At 40.3% G+C, this 18,743-nt stretch overlaps 1 protein-coding gene across 3 annotated transcripts in view; it reads left to right on the top strand.

Annotated features, from left to right (window-relative positions):
• The window catches only part of phip (PHIP subunit of CUL4-Ring ligase complex), a 228,272-nt gene that overhangs the window by 134,031 nt on the left and 75,498 nt on the right, over positions 1–18,743 (top strand). For all 3 annotated transcript variants that reach the window (XM_078212450.1, XM_078212449.1, XM_078212448.1), the window contains exons 14-20: positions 646–799; positions 2,023–2,157; positions 5,768–5,896; positions 8,516–8,741; positions 9,438–9,572; positions 13,184–13,367; positions 14,808–14,910. In XM_078212450.1, the coding sequence (XP_078068576.1) occupies positions 646–799; positions 2,023–2,157; positions 5,768–5,896; positions 8,516–8,741; positions 9,438–9,572; positions 13,184–13,367; positions 14,808–14,910 (1,066 nt within the window). The remainder of the gene's footprint in view (positions 1–645; positions 800–2,022; positions 2,158–5,767; positions 5,897–8,515; positions 8,742–9,437; positions 9,573–13,183; positions 13,368–14,807; positions 14,911–18,743) is intronic.

Here is an 18,743-nt window from a genome sequence, read left to right as displayed (position 1 = left end):
GAGGGTGGTGAATCTCTGGAATTCTCTGCCCACTGAGGTGGTGGAGGCTACCTCGCTGAATATGTTTAAAGCGCGGATGGATGGATTCCTGATCGGTAAGGGAATTAAGGGTTATGGGGATCAGGCGGGTAAGTGGTACTGATCCACGTCAGATCAGCCATGATCTTATTGAATGGCGGGGCAGGCTCGAGGGGCCAGATGGCCTACTCCTGCTCCTATTTCTTATGTTCTTATGTTCTTATCTTGCTACACTTCTGAAGTACTGTGCACTAAACCTTTATTTTGTTTCTCAGGAAAGCTTTAGTACGCTTGCTATAAGTTTAGCTAGCACACGTTTCAGAAGTATGCATAATCATAGAATGTTATGCTTAATCACTTAGAAATGAAAAGAAAATGACTGAATTATTATTAAGTGTCAAGTGGTGGAGTCCAAGCTAAAACTAATTGCATGATATGTAGGTGGTTCTTGTACTAGTTGTGGCTTCTTGCTAAGGTTCACGGGAGCTCAGACAAATTTACCATATGTGAAGCATGTGAGAGATGTGATGAGGTGCATAAAAGTTTTTCTGAAGCTTTACACTTTGAGAAGTTTAGTTTCCTTTTAGAAAGCATGCTGTTAACATCAGTCACTCTTGTTCTTAAAAGGTATAATCCACAGGGATTAGAAGATAAAGTGAACAAACTGAAAGTAACCATGGTGGCGTGGGATCGTCATGACAACACTGTTATTACAGCAGTCAATAACCTTACCTTGAAGGTTTGGAATTCTTGCACTGGTCAGCTCATACATGTTCTGATGGTAAGCAGCTACATTATTGGTTTTGAGTAACCCAATCTAGGACACCATCGGAATTTTCAGTTAGTGTTACAAAATGAAGATTACCTTCTTCGCCTCTCTGACCTGGAGTAAACCCACATATTGTGTGGGGCAAGCAGCATTCCTTTTCCTTTTTTCTGTCTTTCTCTCCGAAAGCCGCAGGCTCATCTTGCCCACTCTTTAGTATCTTTTCATAGTGGTTGCTCTTCATGTTTCAGCACCTACTGTGTGATCATAGGAGACATCACAAACAAGTCTGATCTTGTCCAGGGCTGCATCTTTCAGCAAAGATACTGTATCACAGTAGGGACCTCTGCTCTTTTTCTACCTTGCCTTCAACCTGGATCACTCTACTCTGATCTCCTGCCTCCCCCCATTGCTACATTGTTGTACTCAGTGTTAAGACTAGTGATCAAATTTAGATTCTAGTTCAGCACCACACCATGGATTTAAGGAAGAATCCCTTTTTTTAAAAAAAAGAAAAGTTTTCTACAAAATCATGTCATTTGTCGTTATTAATAATTTTCTTTCTTCATCTAAAATGCACCACAAGTTTATACATAGCTGAAATAGCCAAACTGGACTTGAAGTCCCTGACTTATTAATTTTTCCTTTTTCAATAGGAGTGTAACGCTTGACATATCCCAATCCCAATTCTCTTTTCCAAAGGTTTTTCACTGCAGGCTCTTTTTGTTTATTTCTCTCTAATAGTTGTTCATTTATGACCACTTTTGATATTCCTGCAAGTCTACTTTCATTTGCTGTAAACACAAATCTGTCATTCTCGCACTCTCGTGTACAAACTTACCGCCTCCAAATGGTCCCATGGCTTTTTTTCGCTTTCATTTTATTCCTTACGTACGTAGCTTTTCTTTTTCCCATTTATTTCAGGGTTTTTTTCGTGTTCCCTCAGCCTTTCTAATACCTCTTTCTAATTCTTTCATAATCCTCTTTATTTTTCTGTAGTTTTGGTTGTTCTTACTTATCCAAAACTTGATGCTAGATGGGCAGTCTCAAAGTACGGGGATAATTATTAGATTAATGGTGGGCTTGGATAGGTAAAGTTAGATGTCTTCACCATATTTATGCAAGCTCACTCCATGTGATTTTTAAAATTATTTGTGACTGATTTCTTTAGAGAGTCAGTATAATAACCATCCTTTCATGTATTACTGGTTATGAATAATTCAACGTTGTTGTTGCAGGGACATGAAGATGAAGTGTTTGTACTTGAACCACATCCTTTTGATCCCAGGGTCCTCTTCTCTGCAGGGCATGATGGCAACGTGATCGTTTGGGACATAGTGCGGGGTGTGAAAATTCGATCATATTTCAATATGGTACAAATGTTTATGTCTTCTAAAGTGTGCAGATGCAATTTGAAAAATGAATTTAACCTATTTGCATTGACAGTTGCCATTATTGTTACAATTATTTATTTTCAGGTGATAGAGATCCATTTTCCTTTTGAGTATTCCAATGATTTGGTACCTGGTCACCTTTATGGCAGTATTACAAATATTTTGTTTAGGTACCTTTTTTGCACATAATGAATACCATTAAATACATTCGCACACAGAGATGTTCTTACTTTAGAGAGACGTCACTGAACAGGATGGAATAATGTGATTATTTTGTTGTTACTAAATGTAACCATTCAATTTAGAGGTCACTGCACATTATGCACATGGCATTAAAACATATGCATGTTTTTCAAAAAATATATTATTTCTCCCCCAACTGGTCTCCATTCTTCTGAAGATTGTGACTTTAGTAGTTCTGTGGGTATGCCAGCCTTCAAACCCCTTTAAAGCAAGGGTCGCCCTGACATGAGGGAAGGTAAGGCCTGCAAGCGACCCCCGCCCCCAGGTTTGCGTTACTGAATCCCAGCCCCAGCTCTGGGTTGAAGTTATCAGTGTTCCCCACTTCCTCTCTGGTGCCCTCTGAGCATTTTGCACCTTGGAGGGTAATGGCTGACTGAGTGCTCATCTCCGAAATACCCCTAAAAGGTGTGGTCACCAGGTTCCCGTTAAATACAGAGCATAAACAGAGTCTGATCTTATTCTCCTGTAATGCCTACAGACATGTGTTTTCAAGTAATGATTTGTGAACAATACCAGTTGAATAATTTTCCTGCAAAGAACTATTCTGTTCTCTGACCAACAAGAACTGCGGTTATTTAATTTTTATGTTAAAGGTTGCATTGCCACAGGATTTTGAGCAGGAATCCTTCTAGGGGAACTGCATTCAGTCATATTGTAATTATGAATATATAAAGTCTTCAGCGCCTCTGCTGACTATTTTATTGAAAATATTTATGAAAATGGATCTCTTGTAGCCATGAAAATTGTTAAAAAGCATTATTATGTTGGTGCTTGAGTGGTTCAGACTGTGGGAGAACTGGGTCAAAAGTGTCTTCCTACATCTATACTGCTGAAATTGGTTTGTTTGTTGTGATTCAGTCACAGATGTATCCATAAGCTGTCAGGTTATAATGCAGCTGATTCTAAACAATTTAAAAACACTTGAAGCTTTTCGTTGAATTTCATGATTTTCGGTGATCCCTAATTAACTGGGAAGGACCACCATGTGTCCTCCCAACCCTAATATTCCCTAATATTATAAATGGAACCCCTGTGCTGCCTTGCTGTTGATTCTTCTAAATACATTTGTGGGGAACGCATAATATTTAAAAAGTCTCAGCCCTGACGTATTTGAACACAACTGTGAATCTCAAAGTCATTGTTAAAGGCCTTCAGTGCAAATCTAGCTTTTTTTTAGCAGTGACACTAAAACTAAGTCCTTTAGATTAAACTATAAATAACATATTGGGTAAAGCCTACTCTCAACCTCTGTTAACAATCACTTATTGTCACCTCCAGACTCATTATTCCAACGCTAAGATTGGCTAGCTTCCCAGTCTCAATTCTCTTCATGTTTTAGTTAATGTAAAGCCCTGCTGTCTCTATTCTGTACCACACTAAATCCTGCTCTCCCACCACTCGTATCTTCACTGACCTACCGTGGCTTACAGCTCCATAAATTTAAAACGCTACAATGGCTCCTCCCTCCCAATTGTTGTAACTTTCTAAAATGTTGTGACACAATTCCCCTTCTCCGTTTTAATCCACTCTCTGATGTGTTTCTTTGCTTCCGCACCATCTCCCCTTCACTCCACTTTTGGTGGCTGTTTCTCTACATGAATGAGCTCTGTATTCTGGAGTTGCCTCGTCAGAGCCTGACGAACTGTCATCCAGACTCGAAACGTTGGCTCTATTCTCTCTCCACAGATGCTGTCAGACCTGCTGAGATTTTCCAGCATTTTCTGTTTTTGTTGTGGTAGTGATCATGATCATTGTCTCATTTTACTGTATTACATTATTTGTTCTCTGGAGGTGGGCAAAGCTGGTACGGTGCAGTTCTGTAGTTGGCCATTTCCTTGAATTTCTGCAATTGTTGTGGCGATGCTGCTCCCGTAATGATGTTAGGTAGGGAATTCCAGGATACAGTCCCAGCAATCATGAAGGAACTATGAACGGAAGTTGGGAGTGATTGCATTCCCAGAGTATTGCTGTTCTTGCCGTTCTTGATGTGGCATAGGAGGAAAGTGCTTTTAGACTAATTATGGTCATTTGCAACAGTGAATCCTGAGAGCTGTATACAGTCGATGAGAGGATGCGAGTGATGGACAGAATTAATACTAGGTCCAGTGGTGGCGTGCCAACGCTAAACTCTTCTGTCCAGGATTGTGTTGATTTCTTTGAGTGTTATTGAGGCTGGACCCGCCCATGCAGATGGTGAACATTCAATCACAATCCTACCATGATTCAATTCAGGCAGGAGATTGGCTTTGAGTTTTCAGGAAATGACCAACTTGCTGTGGTCATCGTTCATCCAACCCTTGCAAAATATAACTCGAAATTCAGTTTTGTTCTTGGAGAAAATATCTGAGCTTCATTCTATACAACAACTTTCCATCTTTCCTATCAAAACTGAACTGCCTGGTGTTTTTGGATAACAACATTGCACGATCCCAAGAATATTACTAAGGATCTTTGTTAATTGGAATTGATTGTAAAATGTTTTGTGGTTTGTTTTTGCAATTGAAAAAAACTGAAACCTGCTTCTGTTATTTTATTCTGCAATCTCCCTCATTAGCATTTTCAATTGATAGTAGGAGAATAAAAGATCAAGCATCAAGATCAGTATCCAAATATTTCAAAGCTAATTATGAATAAAAATTATGCTTCACTTTAGTTTCACTGGTTTGTAGCCTGCTGAATAATCCAGAACTCTTGTTTGCTTGGTGCTACAAATGACTGCCACTTCTCCAGTCTGTAACACTTGAAACTACTATCCCCTTCCTCCCTCCAAGTAATCACTACAAATGCAAATGTGCATACTGTTGTCAGCACATTTACTTGGGAATTGTGAGATCTTAGTTCTATTTCGAGCTGCATAAGTCACGTGGGGACGATGAGTGTAATTCATGCAGCTGAGATACTGTATTTAGTATTCTGGTCGTTCTCAGCGGGAAGCATTGGGCATGAGTTCAATAGTTGTTTTGTGCTTTAGCCCACTCAATAAAAATGCCAGGATTTCTTTTTGCATGTAAAGAACACAGTAGTCTCTCTTTTATTGCTGCTGATGTTTTTTGTCTTCAATCACTAACTTCTCTTGAATTAAATGTGACTTAATTTCTGCAGTGAGTATGGTTACAAAATGTTTCTTGTCCTTGGGGAGTACAATTTTAATTTTTAAAAAACCCTTCAGTCTTCTACATGTATGTGGCATAATAAAATCAACCATACTGTTCTTTGGTAATCACCCTAAAATTTGAGCCTAAACTTTTTTGTTAGGAAATATTTTTTGTAATGGAAGATATGCAACTGCTTTACCTGTATAATTTCCTTCTTATTTTTACATGCTGTGTGCGTATTTATTTTTCAGATCGAGGGCCAGGGACATGGAGCAGTGTTTGACTGTAAATGCTCCCCTGATGGGCAGCATTTTGCATGTACTGACTCCCATGGGCATCTTCTCATCTTTGGTTTTGGCTCAAGCAGTAAATATGACAAGGTATGCAGTAGGGAAAACAGTTTTCTTTCCCGTTTGTGTTGGTATGGGACATTTTCTAATGCTTTGAAACTAAAGCAATGCAAATACATTCAGATTATGCTATCATTTGATTTCCGCGTTGCTTAAATATTTAATTCTTCTTAGTGGCTAACCTAGCATGAGAGTTGGACACTGGAGATCAGCAGAGTAATGGTAGAAAGTTGTCCAGATGTGTCTTTCCTGTAAAGGCTGTTTTTTCCGTGACAGATGAGTGGGATCAGTGTGAACCAAGATCACTATTTTCAATAAAGGAAATAGGTGAATCAATATTTTTGATAATGTGAGAGTTATCTTTCCTGTTAGATTGCAATTTTTTTTTGTTAGACTATTATTGCAAGTTGGCAACAATTTTTAACTGCGCACAACAGGGACATTAAACATATTCTGTTTTTTCTTCCAGTTTTATCATATCTAAATTTTTGGTTTTTTAATAGTCTCAGGGAAACAATAAGTGTAAACCACTTACTCTAAAACTGGAGTCACAGGTCAAAGTAGCAAGATATTTTCCTTGAAAGACATTAATATTTTTACAAACAAAACTTGTAGATTTCAGACTCTTTTTCTAATATTTTCCCACAAGTTAACTAGATTTATTGAATTCATCTTACAACTTGGCACGGTGGACTTTAAACTCATGACACCTGGGTAAAAAATTGATTTGATTTCCTACTCGAAAAGAAGATTGGGAAGAGACATAATTTAGGTCTTTAAAATGCTGAATTAATGGCTCACATGGATGTGAGAAGGCTTACTGGCTTTGGATGGTGCATAGAGGATATAGATTCAATCTCGAGAAACCCGATCCTCGGCTTGAGGTTTGCTGGAAATGTGTTTTCACACAGTTAGACGTGGAATTAGCTTCCATCAGTGTTGGCATTAATTCACTGAATTAAAAATAGTTGAATGGTTGCCTGGCAGGAAGTTGCATTGAATGTTGCGGAGATAGATCTAGGCCCAAGTGATCAAATAGCTATGAAACATTTCTGGTTCGTTGTTCAGTATGTGGTATGGAGGACGTTTGTTGTTTTGGAATTTTACCTGATATAAGTCACCCTCCTCAGGAATTTTGGATTGCGTTATATGGCCTTGTCAGGTACATTGGAGGACATGGGTTTGATTGTTTTCTTCCATTCCGCTGCTTCTTGCATTATTCAGAGAATAGAATCTTAGAATCCCTATTGTGCAGAAGAAGGCCATTCAACCCATCGAGTCTGCACCAACTCTCCAACAGAACATCTTACCCAGGCCTTATCCCTGTAACCCCACGTTTTTACCCCACTAATTGCTCTAAACTACACGTCATTGAGCACCTAAGGAGCAATTTAGCATGGCAAATCAATCTAACCTGCACATCTTTGGACTGTGGGAGGAAACCCACGCAGACACAGGGAGAACATTCAGTGCCAGCCACTGTGCCACCATGTGTGTTATTTTTTGAAAAAAACTATTAATTAAGCATTTTTTGGTTGCAAATATCTGGATTTTACTTTTTAATCTATTTTTAAAAAGGAGAATAAAAAGTGTAAAATTATGATTTAGGATATTGTTATTTTGACCTAGTTGGGAAGTTTTAGTGATAGCGTGACTGCTTCCTTTATATTACTGATATAACCAGCATATTTTATCTGACACTCCACCTGGTAAATATGTAGCCATTCTTTTTCTTTCCAAAAATCCTTTTATTTTTCAGGGTTTTGCTGTTACTTTCAAAATAACAACTTTTAAGATTTTCCATTCAGGTGCCACAAGGAAGAATGCTTTATTGGCTTTTATTGGTTTAAACCTAAGAAACATAACAGATTGTTGGCAACTGCTACACAACATACAGTTTGATATAAAGAATAATTGAATATCAAGAAACACAGGGGACGTTGACTTAGAACAAATGTTTGTCAAGAACAGACAGCATCTTTGAAAGTTTTGATAATGATAGTCTGGGTTTTAATGGTCAGCAACAAAGTGGTCATGTTCACTGCTGACCTCAAAAAGAGCTGCCCACAAAGATCAAGCGATGGGATTCATTTCCCCTTTCCTGGTCTCACCTATTGGGAATCTCCAGCATCCAGCAACAGTGATTTTATTAATGTATGTATTCATATGCAGAGACTAGTTCTCTACGAATGAAAGGAATATGTTTAAGCTGTGCACCTTTTTTGACTTAACCTGGAGCTTGGAGAGGCTGTTGTTTCCCACTGGTTTCTCCATGGCCAAGCCTTGGCCAATCAGAGTTGACTTGCCAACCAATCGGCACCCTCTTCTCCTGTAGTGTGAATTGTTGGGGCCGAGAATTGCGAACTGAATTGCATCTACCCTCCCAACAGAAATCTCACTGGTTTTCCTGCTGGGGACCACATTTCAAAATTCTTTGGGACAATTCCGCCCGTTGTGATCATTTGAAATTTGGCATTCTTGTGTTTGCCCTGATGAGTGCAAGAGGAAAAACTTCAGTAAAACTCCTCTGTTTTCTTCTTGTTGGTTCACTTATGTGGTATCCGATGGAAAACACTCCAAAATAAATGCCATCAATTTAACAATGTTTTCAAAATGAATTCAAATATCTTTCACAATCTTTTGCTGTAGATTTCTGATCAGATGTTCTTCCACACGGATTATCGACCCTTAATTCGTGACGCCAACAACTATGTCCTGGATGAGCAGACACAACAGGCACCGCATCTCATGCCACCTCCTTTCCTGGTGGATGTGGATGGCAATCCCCACCCGCCAAAATACCAACGGCTGGTACCTGGACGCGAGAACTGTAAAGATGACCAACTCATCCCACAGATGGGCGTGTCTGCCACAGGTAATGTGAGCTGGGAACCCTAGATTCTGAGATGGATATAGGCTGATCCAGGATTATGGCTTGCAATGTTACAAACTGAAATATCTGAAACAGACGGCTGCTCCCCTGAACTTGGTTAACATTCACTTAAAAATGTGTACTTGAATTGAAACATCTGAAAGACAAGCATATGACCTGTTCATAGTTGTTTATTTTGTTACATTTTTGTCTGTCCAATGGTTGGACTTTTTATTGCTTTGTTAGTGCCGGTGTGGCTTTTTGGAAGATAATGATATCACCAAGAATCAATGTCTTGATTCTTTAGTCGCATTTAAATTTTTCTCTGTGAAGTATATCATAACATGTTTTAAAAATACAAAGATATGTCAGGGGCATGAAGGAAAATGTCAGGTGCGTAGACATTATAAATGTGTAGAGTGCCGTAAGTAGTATAAGAATGGGTGCGAAATGAAGCAATCAGGTGTTCAGATTTTTCAAATGTTGCCGTGTGTCAAATATGGATATAATGCTGATTTTTTTTTTGTCCATTGTTCAAGAATTGGTGTTTAGTAAAATATTGTGGACCTGTCCAGACTCTTCTAAGTTACCTATTTTGGAAAATGTAACCACAGGGCCCCACAGTGACTGCCAATTAAATCTTAGTAATAATTATTTCTGCTTACTCTCCTGGTTTTCTGTTTATCACTTTCTCTTCAGGGTTAAATCAGGTTCTTAGTCAGCAAGCAAGCCATGAAATCAGCCCTTTAGACAACATTATTCAACGACTTCAACAGGAACAAGACCAGAGGCTGACTACAGGTACCAACAACACCTTGAACAGAGGAAGAATAGGTAGGATAATTTAATAACTGGTCTATAAATACATTCTTGTAGCTTTTTTAAAAAAAACCCAGGAAATTTAGGATAGGACAGTTCCGTACCATTTATCCATCTGTCCATTAAGTCAAAGTTGTCATCTCAGAGAGCTTATGCAGGATTTGATTGGCTCCTGAAAGTTTTCCGTTGCATTAGACGCCATGATTCCTTTCTAAAATAGTACGAGCCTTTGGATTTTGGCAAGAAATGGTTGTCTGCCTCAATACTCCTTGAGCACAAACTTAATGACCAATTTCATTCTCCTCTTTCTTGTGTACTCCATTATAAAACATACTTCACTTTGAGCAATTAGAAACCTACTGCATGCAGAATTGCCACTGGAATAAGAGTAACTTAATTTATTTAGCCCTGCAGTAAATTTATTTAACAAATTAATATAACCGAATACGAGTGAAGAATCGTGAGGGAGAAAGCTGAAGGAGTTCATTGGGACAGATGCAGAACAAACAGAAATAGGAGGATGAAGACAGGGTTGGAAAAGGACCTGTCGAAACTATAACTGGAGATAAATAAACATAGCAGCAGGTTAATATTTTAGTTGTAAGCAGGTAGGTGAAGGGATAGAATCTGAGGATGAGCCTAGGATAGTATATTAAATGATTCCATTCTTAGTGATTACTGGAAGAAGACATTGAGCATTCTGCTCTCACTCAGTACTGATCCTCCCAAGTACAACTAACTTCAATATAAATCAGTTGGGAGCTGAAGAAGGACTAAAAGGATCCAAAATAAATTATTTGTCATGAATCGATTACTTCTCCGAGTTGTGATAATGCCAGGGCATCAGATGTGTGAAGCACAGATGGTCATTTTTGAGGGAGTCGGTCATTACTGGTGGCAGGAGTGTAGACTGTGTTGGTTGCTGATGTCCCTCTAACTATAGTGTTTCCAATGGTGCCGCTGACCCAGTGTCCTGAATTGCAAAGGCAAAAGCAGCCAGTTACGTGGCTTCCTCCTGAATGATTGTGCTGCAGGGCGCATCACTGACACAAGTGAGATCAGGACCCAAAAGTAGTCCTGCGTAATATGGAGGCCTTTAACTCTGTCCTAATGCATGTGGTCATGTCTTTAGGGAGACCTGTCATTCCCTTGTACATATTGTGGAAAGAAAGAAAGAGGCTAACGATGTAATGCATCACATAAAAAACCTTTGTTTTTGTCATTGGGAATTTGGCATATCGGCATCAATTAACCCTTCAACCTTTTATCCTCAAGTTTTGAAATGATTCATTGGTGACAGTGGTTTTATTTTATTCAGCGTAGGTAAGATTTGACACATGCTAATTTTTGGATAGTAGTGTAAAAGCACAACGGCATTATGCCCTGGATAAAAGCATGATCTCCATTTGGTTGCTGCTTGTTTGTACCCCAGGTACCATCGCATTGGTCAGTGACTCGCATAATGCCTCTGCAGTTTATGTGCTCGGGGAATCTACATTTTAGACAGTAAAGACGATAGAGACTTATTTAATCCAAAAATTAGTTTGCAGTTATTGAATTACAAAAGATGTAATTAATCCACCTGCTAGATCTCTGGCTTCTCATGCTCAGATTCCCTATCAGTTCACAAAAATTCAGATGCCAGACTTGTCTAAAGCAAGAGGGCTTTGATACTTAGCTATTCGATCTCAGCTCTATGCACTATTGTTTTCTCTGCCCTCTATCTGGGCCTCTGAAATTTTGCTCAGCTGGTTATCTTTTACCTTGGTCGATGAAGATCCAAATTATTTTCTAAATGGGGAAATGCTTAGGAAATCAGAAGCACAAAGGGACTTGGGAGTCCTTGTTCAAGATTCTCTTAAGGTTAACATGCAGGTTCAGTCAGCAGTTAGGAAGGCAAATGCAATGTTAGGTTCATGTCGGGAGGGCTAGGATATAAGAGCAGGGATGTATTTCTGAGGCTGCATAAGGTTCTGGTCAAACCCCATTTGAAGTATTGTGAGCTGTTTTGGGGCCCTATGTCGAAGGAAGGATGTGCTGGCCTTGGAAAGGGTCCAGAGAAGGTTCACAAGAATTATTCCTGGAGTGAAGAGCTTGTCGTATGAGGAACAGTTGAGGACTCTGGGTCTGTACTTGTTGGAGTTTAGAAGGATGAGGGGAGATGATATTGAAACTTACAGGATACTGCGAGGCCTGGATAGAGTGGACGTGGAGAGGATGTTTCCACTAGTAGGAAAAACTAGAACCAGAGACTACAACCTCAGACTAAAGGGACGATCCTTTAAAACAGAGATGAGGAGGAATTTCTTCAGCCAGAGAGTGGTGAATCTGTGGAACTTTTTGCCACAGAAGGCTATGGAGGTCAGGCCATTGAGTGTCTTTAAGACAGAGATCGATAGGTTCTTGATTAATAAGGGGATCAGGAGTTATGGGGAAAAGGCAGGAGAATGGGGATGAGAAAAATATTAGCCATGATTGAATGGCGGAGCAGACTCGATGGGCCGAGTGGCCTAATTCTGCTTCTATGTCTTATGTTCTTATACAGTTCCCCACCAAATCACTTCCGGGTGCTCATACCCAGGGATAAATGCTTTTACCCACAAGCAGGAATAAGATAATGCAGTACAAAATTAAGTGTAACAAATTAGAAATAGGGAGCCAATCGTCGTATTACAATTAGTTTTCAATGTAGGAATGTCCAGGCACTCTTACAACCATTAGACTTTGAGCATGTACTAAGGCACTCTACAGATTGGAGTTTGATTGCTGTCACACTGGAATCCACATGTTAGTTCGTACTAATTTGTAATCTCAGCAAGTTTAACTTCATTAGATTTTAATCAAATGTGCAAATAAGTCGCAACCACCAGGCTTCAATTTTCTGTTAAAATTGCTTGGTAGATATTTCTATTTCGTTACTCCATAAATATTGTACGAAACCAGGGGAATTAAGAATGGACAGTCAGTGCAATCTTGCCAACATCTCGAGAGCAAAATGAAAACAAATTACATCATTCTAAAACCTGTGTAAAATGGATCTTTAAAATAGCATTTTGATGTCAAAGTAAACCATTTTTAAATGAAATCTCTCAATAATTGATTTATCATGACATTTGTTTGCACCTATATTCTTAGGGCTCTAATTCAAGACTTGGGATTGGGCAATAAATGCTGGCATAGCCAGCGAAGACCACATCCTTTGAATTTTTCTTTTAAGTATTTTTCTAATGATCTCTACACCTGTTCACATTGAGTGGCATTAATTATTTTGAAGAGGAATGATTTCTGATCATTTTTGACTTAAACAAATTGTTATTATCACTACTGCCGTTTCTATACTTCATTTGGTGGCATACTTCAGAGAATACTAAATCCAATTAAACTTGTCCAAGCTGCATTTGAAACTGTGGCTTTTGTGTTAATGTGAGTCTGATTACAAAGCCCTTCATAGCCAGCTTTCCATTGTTTCCGTTCGGGATTTGTGGACACTTGATTGTTGACTGATGCTTCCAAAAGTAAAATTGTGTTTTTGAAACATGTTTTTGCTAATTTGGCTCCATTTATGATTTCAACTGCCTTTGGTGTTGTAACATGCATCGCAAAATTTCTAAATTTGTTCATATCAGGCTCTCAAAGTTCTGCATCTGAAATGCATTCACCTCCAAATGTTGGGTTGAGACGCAGTGGACAAATCGAAGGAGTGCGGCAGATGCACAGTAATGCTCCAAGAAGTGAAATTGCCACTGAACGAGATCTTGTGGCCTGGAGTCGGAGAGTGGTTGTGCCAGAACTAACCCAAGGTGTAGCCAGGTGAGAATACTTATTTATCAGAATGAAATAGTAACCTTACTTGTCATAAATTTTATTTGGTAGTTGTAATGAATTTTTTGTTGTCTTATTTAAAGGGCACAAAGGATCTTTGAGTAATAATCCACAAGTTATATTTTTATCATATGTAAGTGTCACCGAACCTGTCATCCCAATACAATTAGCAGGCCCAAGACGGTATTCTCTGGGCCTACTAACGTCTCCCACCCTCCCCGCCGGGTGGCCTTGGGCAGTGCCAGCCTGGAAGTGCTGGCTTGGCACCCTGGCATTGTCCAAGGGGTAAACTGGCACTGCCCAAGGGGGTGGAGCCAGAGGGGGACTACGTCTACTGGAGGCGGAGCTTATTGGGGGCGATCAGTTGGGGAGGACCTGCTGCAACTCTGCAAGTGGGATCGATGAGGGAGGGAGTGAGGGTGCAATCAGGGCTGACCTTCGGGGAGAGGAGGGGAGAGCCTGGTCATCGGAGTGGGGGCGGGGGGCGGTGGGGAGCTCGGTAGATTGGAATTGGCCCTGGGGTGGAGGGGAAGATTGGAGCTGGTCAGGGGGGAAGAGATCCGGTGACCCCCACTTCTCACCAGAGATGAGGGTTTTAATTTTTTCTACAGTCCCCTCATTCTGTCATCTGCCTGAGAACTTAAAATCTGAGGTTGGGCAGGAAATTCCCTTTAGTGGCCACTTCAGGCCCTAAATTAGAGCAAAGGCAGGTCATTTCCCCCCAGCCGCCCCGAAGGCCTTGCCTAACCCACCATAAAATTGCTTCCATGTCGGGGCGGACCGGATCCCAGAGGGAATCCCTTCCAGGCAATTTCACGCTCCCCCCCCCCCCCCCCCCGCCCCACCCCACCTCAAAACCCACCGAGGACAGCGTAAAATTCAGGCCTATCTTTCTATTTGACGCATTTAAAGCAGATCTCTCTCGACTGTCACTATTCGTTAAGGATTGAATTGAGACGGCCCAAAACCAATTTAATTTTTGACCGTTGAATTGCCGGACATTCTCATCTCATTGCCAAGGCCAAGTTGTCATTTGGATTTTGTCATTTTCCATTGTAGGCTGCCATCAACTTCCCTCAGAAACATGGTTCTGGAAATAAAAATTATTTTATTTATTCAACAAAAGGGAAGGTTTTCAGCCAGTCCTTAAGGTGTTGCTGAAATTCAATATTACGATGCATTACATACACCACATTTGTGCTGTGTAAGAGGAGGCAGGCACCTAATTAATGTGAGGAATCAATTAAAAGATGTTTTACCAATTACACGGCCCATTTAAAGTGGAGCAATCTGCGGTGTGTTTTATTTTGGAGTTGATTAGTAACTATCTCAATAGTACCGTTTTATAATGTGATAGGATAAACCACGGTGGATGTATCTGGATGCCTCGAAGCTCCCTTTTGTAATTATACTTCTCTGATATTCCAGTAAGCAGGAAGAATGTAGAACAGCCAAAGGGGAAGAGGAGGTAAACATTTTTAAATGTGAAAAGAAAAAGAAATCAGCAATTCAGGTTCAACGAGAAAATAAGGTAACTAACTGCACCTTCAGATACTTCCAGCAATTGCAAACAAAAGTCCGAGAAAAATGTCCCTCAGATGCTTGAAAGTATATTGTTTATATCTAACTGCTCTCTTCACTACTCTGTCCACCTTCCAGTACTGCTGTAGTATCACTGATTCTGCTATTCTGGTTTTATTTGCTGAAGTTATTACATGTTATGAATAAACAATATTTGAGTTTTAGAGTCAGTTTTACTTGGTGACGGTCCGTGGTTGCAATTACGCTCTCCTTTTTACAGCTTCAGAATATTCAAAAGATTAATCCTGGAGCAAACCATTATCAAAAAAATCTTTCTTTTGTTTTTGTTTTCTGTGTTGCTTCCTGAGGTTCCCCTCAAATTGATGGGTTGACTTCTTATTTATAAAGGAAACATAAATCAATACTATGGGGACGAGTACACAATTTCTGCATCTGATGTATAAAAATCTAATGGATTTGCAATTAGCTTAAACCTGTTCAGGGAGCGCTGCAAATTAGGATTTTATGGTTCAGCTTACTTCATTAACATTTGAGTTGTTCGGCATTAGAGTTTACAGAGACTCTGTCCATATATACTGTGATATAAGACACCCATTTGTGTGTGATCGTGAAACTGAAAAACACAATTTGTAACAAAAGGGGGCTAACAATAAAGTAGCCGCTTAATTGAGGGCAATTAGAGTGCAGCAGGAATTAAGAGGTCGGACACCTTGCTAGCACTCTGCTAATTTTGCACTTGAACTGACCACTGGGAGGTGAAAAAATAAAGCCGCCTGGGTGAATCATCGTCTATTATTCTTTCCTTCATGTGGTAAAACATTTTCTCAGCTGCGTGTATTCCTAATTACACAGTTGAAAATACAGCTACAAGCCCTTGCTTGACCTTTGCTTGGCATTGGTCTGTTGAAGTCATCTGGTTACTTGTTAACGTTTGTAACATTAACCATAATTTTGCAGGTGACATGTTAAAGAAATTGAATGAATGCCGATGTGATAGATTTAATATTGGTAGAAAAATTCCAGAAGTGCATGAGAAGCAGTTAAGCCTATCAAAGAGGAAAATGACTGCTCTCAGAATTTCTGAACGTTTGTGTGCACATACATTGTAATAGTCATGGAGTCATAAAGTCATAGAGGTTTACAGCATGGAAACAGGCCCTTCGGCCCAACTTGTCCATGCTGCCCTTTTTTTTAAACCCCTAAGCTAACCCCAATTGCCCACATTTGGCCCATATCCCTCTATACCCATCGTACCCATGTAACTATCTAAATGCTTTTTAAAGGACAAAATTGTACTCGCCTCTACTACTACCTCTGGCAGCTTGTTCCAGACACTCACCACCCTCTGTGTGAAAAAAATGCTCCTCTGGACACTTTTGTATCTCTCCCCTCTCACCTTAAACCTATGTCCTCTAGTTTTAGACTCCCCTACCTTTGGAAAAAGATATTGACTATCTAGCTGATCTATGCCCCATATTATTTAATAGACCTCTATAAGATCACCCCTCAGCCTCCTACGCTCCAGAGAAAAAAGTCCCAGTCTATCCAGCCTCTCCTTATAACTCAAACGTAACTAATGAAGATTTAAAGCTGTGGGATGAACAGAAATCATGTATTGAATTTCATAATAAGGAATTGCATTCTCTTAACAGCACTGTAATTGCATTCATTCATGAATTAATCAGCATGATACAATGCCATAGTCACATTGAATGTTGCCAACCATTTAGATCATTGGTTTTTGATGGCAAGCAGTAATTGATTTGTGATTTGTAGAAACTTTTGATAAGGAGGGGTGCCCCTAACCCACCAATGCTCTGCAGATTGCCGAACGGTTTACAACCTTAACAAACTTTGACAGAGCTGACAGCTAAACTCTGGGTGAATGCATCACAGCATTTGCGTTGACCCATGGATTTTCATTCATTTGGATATGTAGACTGGCTGAATCATGACATATTTGACATAAGATTCAAAAATGGCTAAATTTAGTGTTTAGAAACATAGAAACATAGAAAACTACAGCACAAAACAGGCCCTTCGGCCCCACAAGTTGTGCCGAACATATCCCTACCTTTTAGGCCTACCTATAAACCTCCATCCTATTAAGTCCCATAGAACATAGAACATAGAAAGCCACAGCACAAACAGGCCCTTCGGCACACAAGTTGCGCCGATCACATCCCCACCTCTAGGCCTATCTATAGCCCTCAATCCCATTAAATCCCATGTACTCATCCAGAAGTCTCTTAAAAGACCCCAACGAGTTTGCCTCCACCACCACCGACGTCAGCCGATTCCACTCACCCACCACCCTCTGAGTGAAAAACTTACCCCTGACATCTCCTCTGTACCTACCCCCCAGCACCTTAAACCTGTGTCCTCTCGTAGCAACCATTTCAGCCCTTGGAAATAGCCTCTGAGAGTCTACCCTATCCAGACCTCTCAACATCTTGTAAACCTCTATCAGGTCACCTCTCATCCTTCGTCTCTCCAGGGAGAAGAGACCAAGCTCCCTCAACCTATCCTCATAAGGCATGCCCCCCAATCCAGGCAACATCCTTGTAAATCTCCTCTGCACCCTCTCAATGGCTTCAACATCTTTCCTGTAATGAGGTGACCAGAACTGCGCGCAGTACTCCAAGTGGGGTCTAACCAGGGTCCTATAAAGCTGCAGCATTATCTCCCGACTCCTAAACTCAATCCCTCGATTAATGAAGGCCAGTACGCCGTACGCCTTCTTGACCGCATCCTCCACCTGCGAGGCCGATTTAAGAGTCCTATGGACCCGGACCCCAAGGTCCTTCTGATCCTCTACACTGCTAAGAATGGTACCCTTCATATTATACTGCTGCTTCATCCCATTGGATCTGCCAAAATGGATCACCACACACTTATCCGGGTTGATAAAAATAAATAAAAACAGCTGCGTACAGAGTGGCCAAAAATAGTGGAGAAACAAGTGATTGGGAAAAATTTAAGAAACAACAAAGAGAGACTAAGAAAGCGATAAAGAAAGGAAGGATAGACTATGAAGCTAGGCTAGCAATTAATATAAAAAATGATAGTAAAAGTTTTTATAAATATATAAAAAGGAATAGAGTGGCTAGAGTGAATGTTGGACCCTTGGAGGACGAGAGGGGGGAGTTAATAGTGGGAAATGAGGATATGGCTGAGTCTTTAAATAAGTTTTTTGTGTCGGTCTTCACGGTGGAGGACACAAATAGTTTGCCAAATATTAACGATAGAGGGTTGGCAGCAGGAGAAATACTTAATACAATTAATGTTACCAGAGAGGCAGTGCTGGGTAGACTAATGGGACTGAAGGTGGATAAGTCCCCGGGTCCGGATGGAATGCATCCCAGGGTATTGAAAGAAATGTCAGAAGTAATAGTGGATGCGTTAGTGATTATTTATCAAAACTCGTTGCATTCTGGGGTAGTGCCGGTTGATTGGAAAACGGCTAATGTTACGCCGCTGTTTAAAAAAGGAAGGAGACAAAAGGCGGGTAACTATAGGCCGGTCAGCTTAACGTCTGTAGTAGGGAAAATGCTGGAATCCATTATTAAAGAGGAGATAGCAGGGCATCTGGATAGAAATGGTTCGATCAATCAGACGCAGCATGGATTCATGAGGGGAAAGTCGTGCTTGACGAACATGTTGGATTTTTATGAAGATGTGACTAGGGCGGTTGATGGAGGAGAACCGGTGGATGCGGTGTTTTTGGATTTCCAAAAGGCGTTTGATAAGGTGCCCCATAAAAGGCTACTGAAGAAGATTAGGGCACACGGAGTTGGGGGTAGTGTGTTAAAGTGGATTGGG

This window comes from Mustelus asterias, chromosome 5, assembly GCF_964213995.1.
Source record: "Mustelus asterias chromosome 5, sMusAst1.hap1.1, whole genome shotgun sequence".
Classification (NCBI taxonomy): domain Eukaryota; kingdom Metazoa; phylum Chordata; class Chondrichthyes; order Carcharhiniformes; family Triakidae; genus Mustelus; species Mustelus asterias.
Note: the sequence above shows the minus strand (reverse complement) of the source record. Positions and strands in the feature narration are given on the sequence as shown.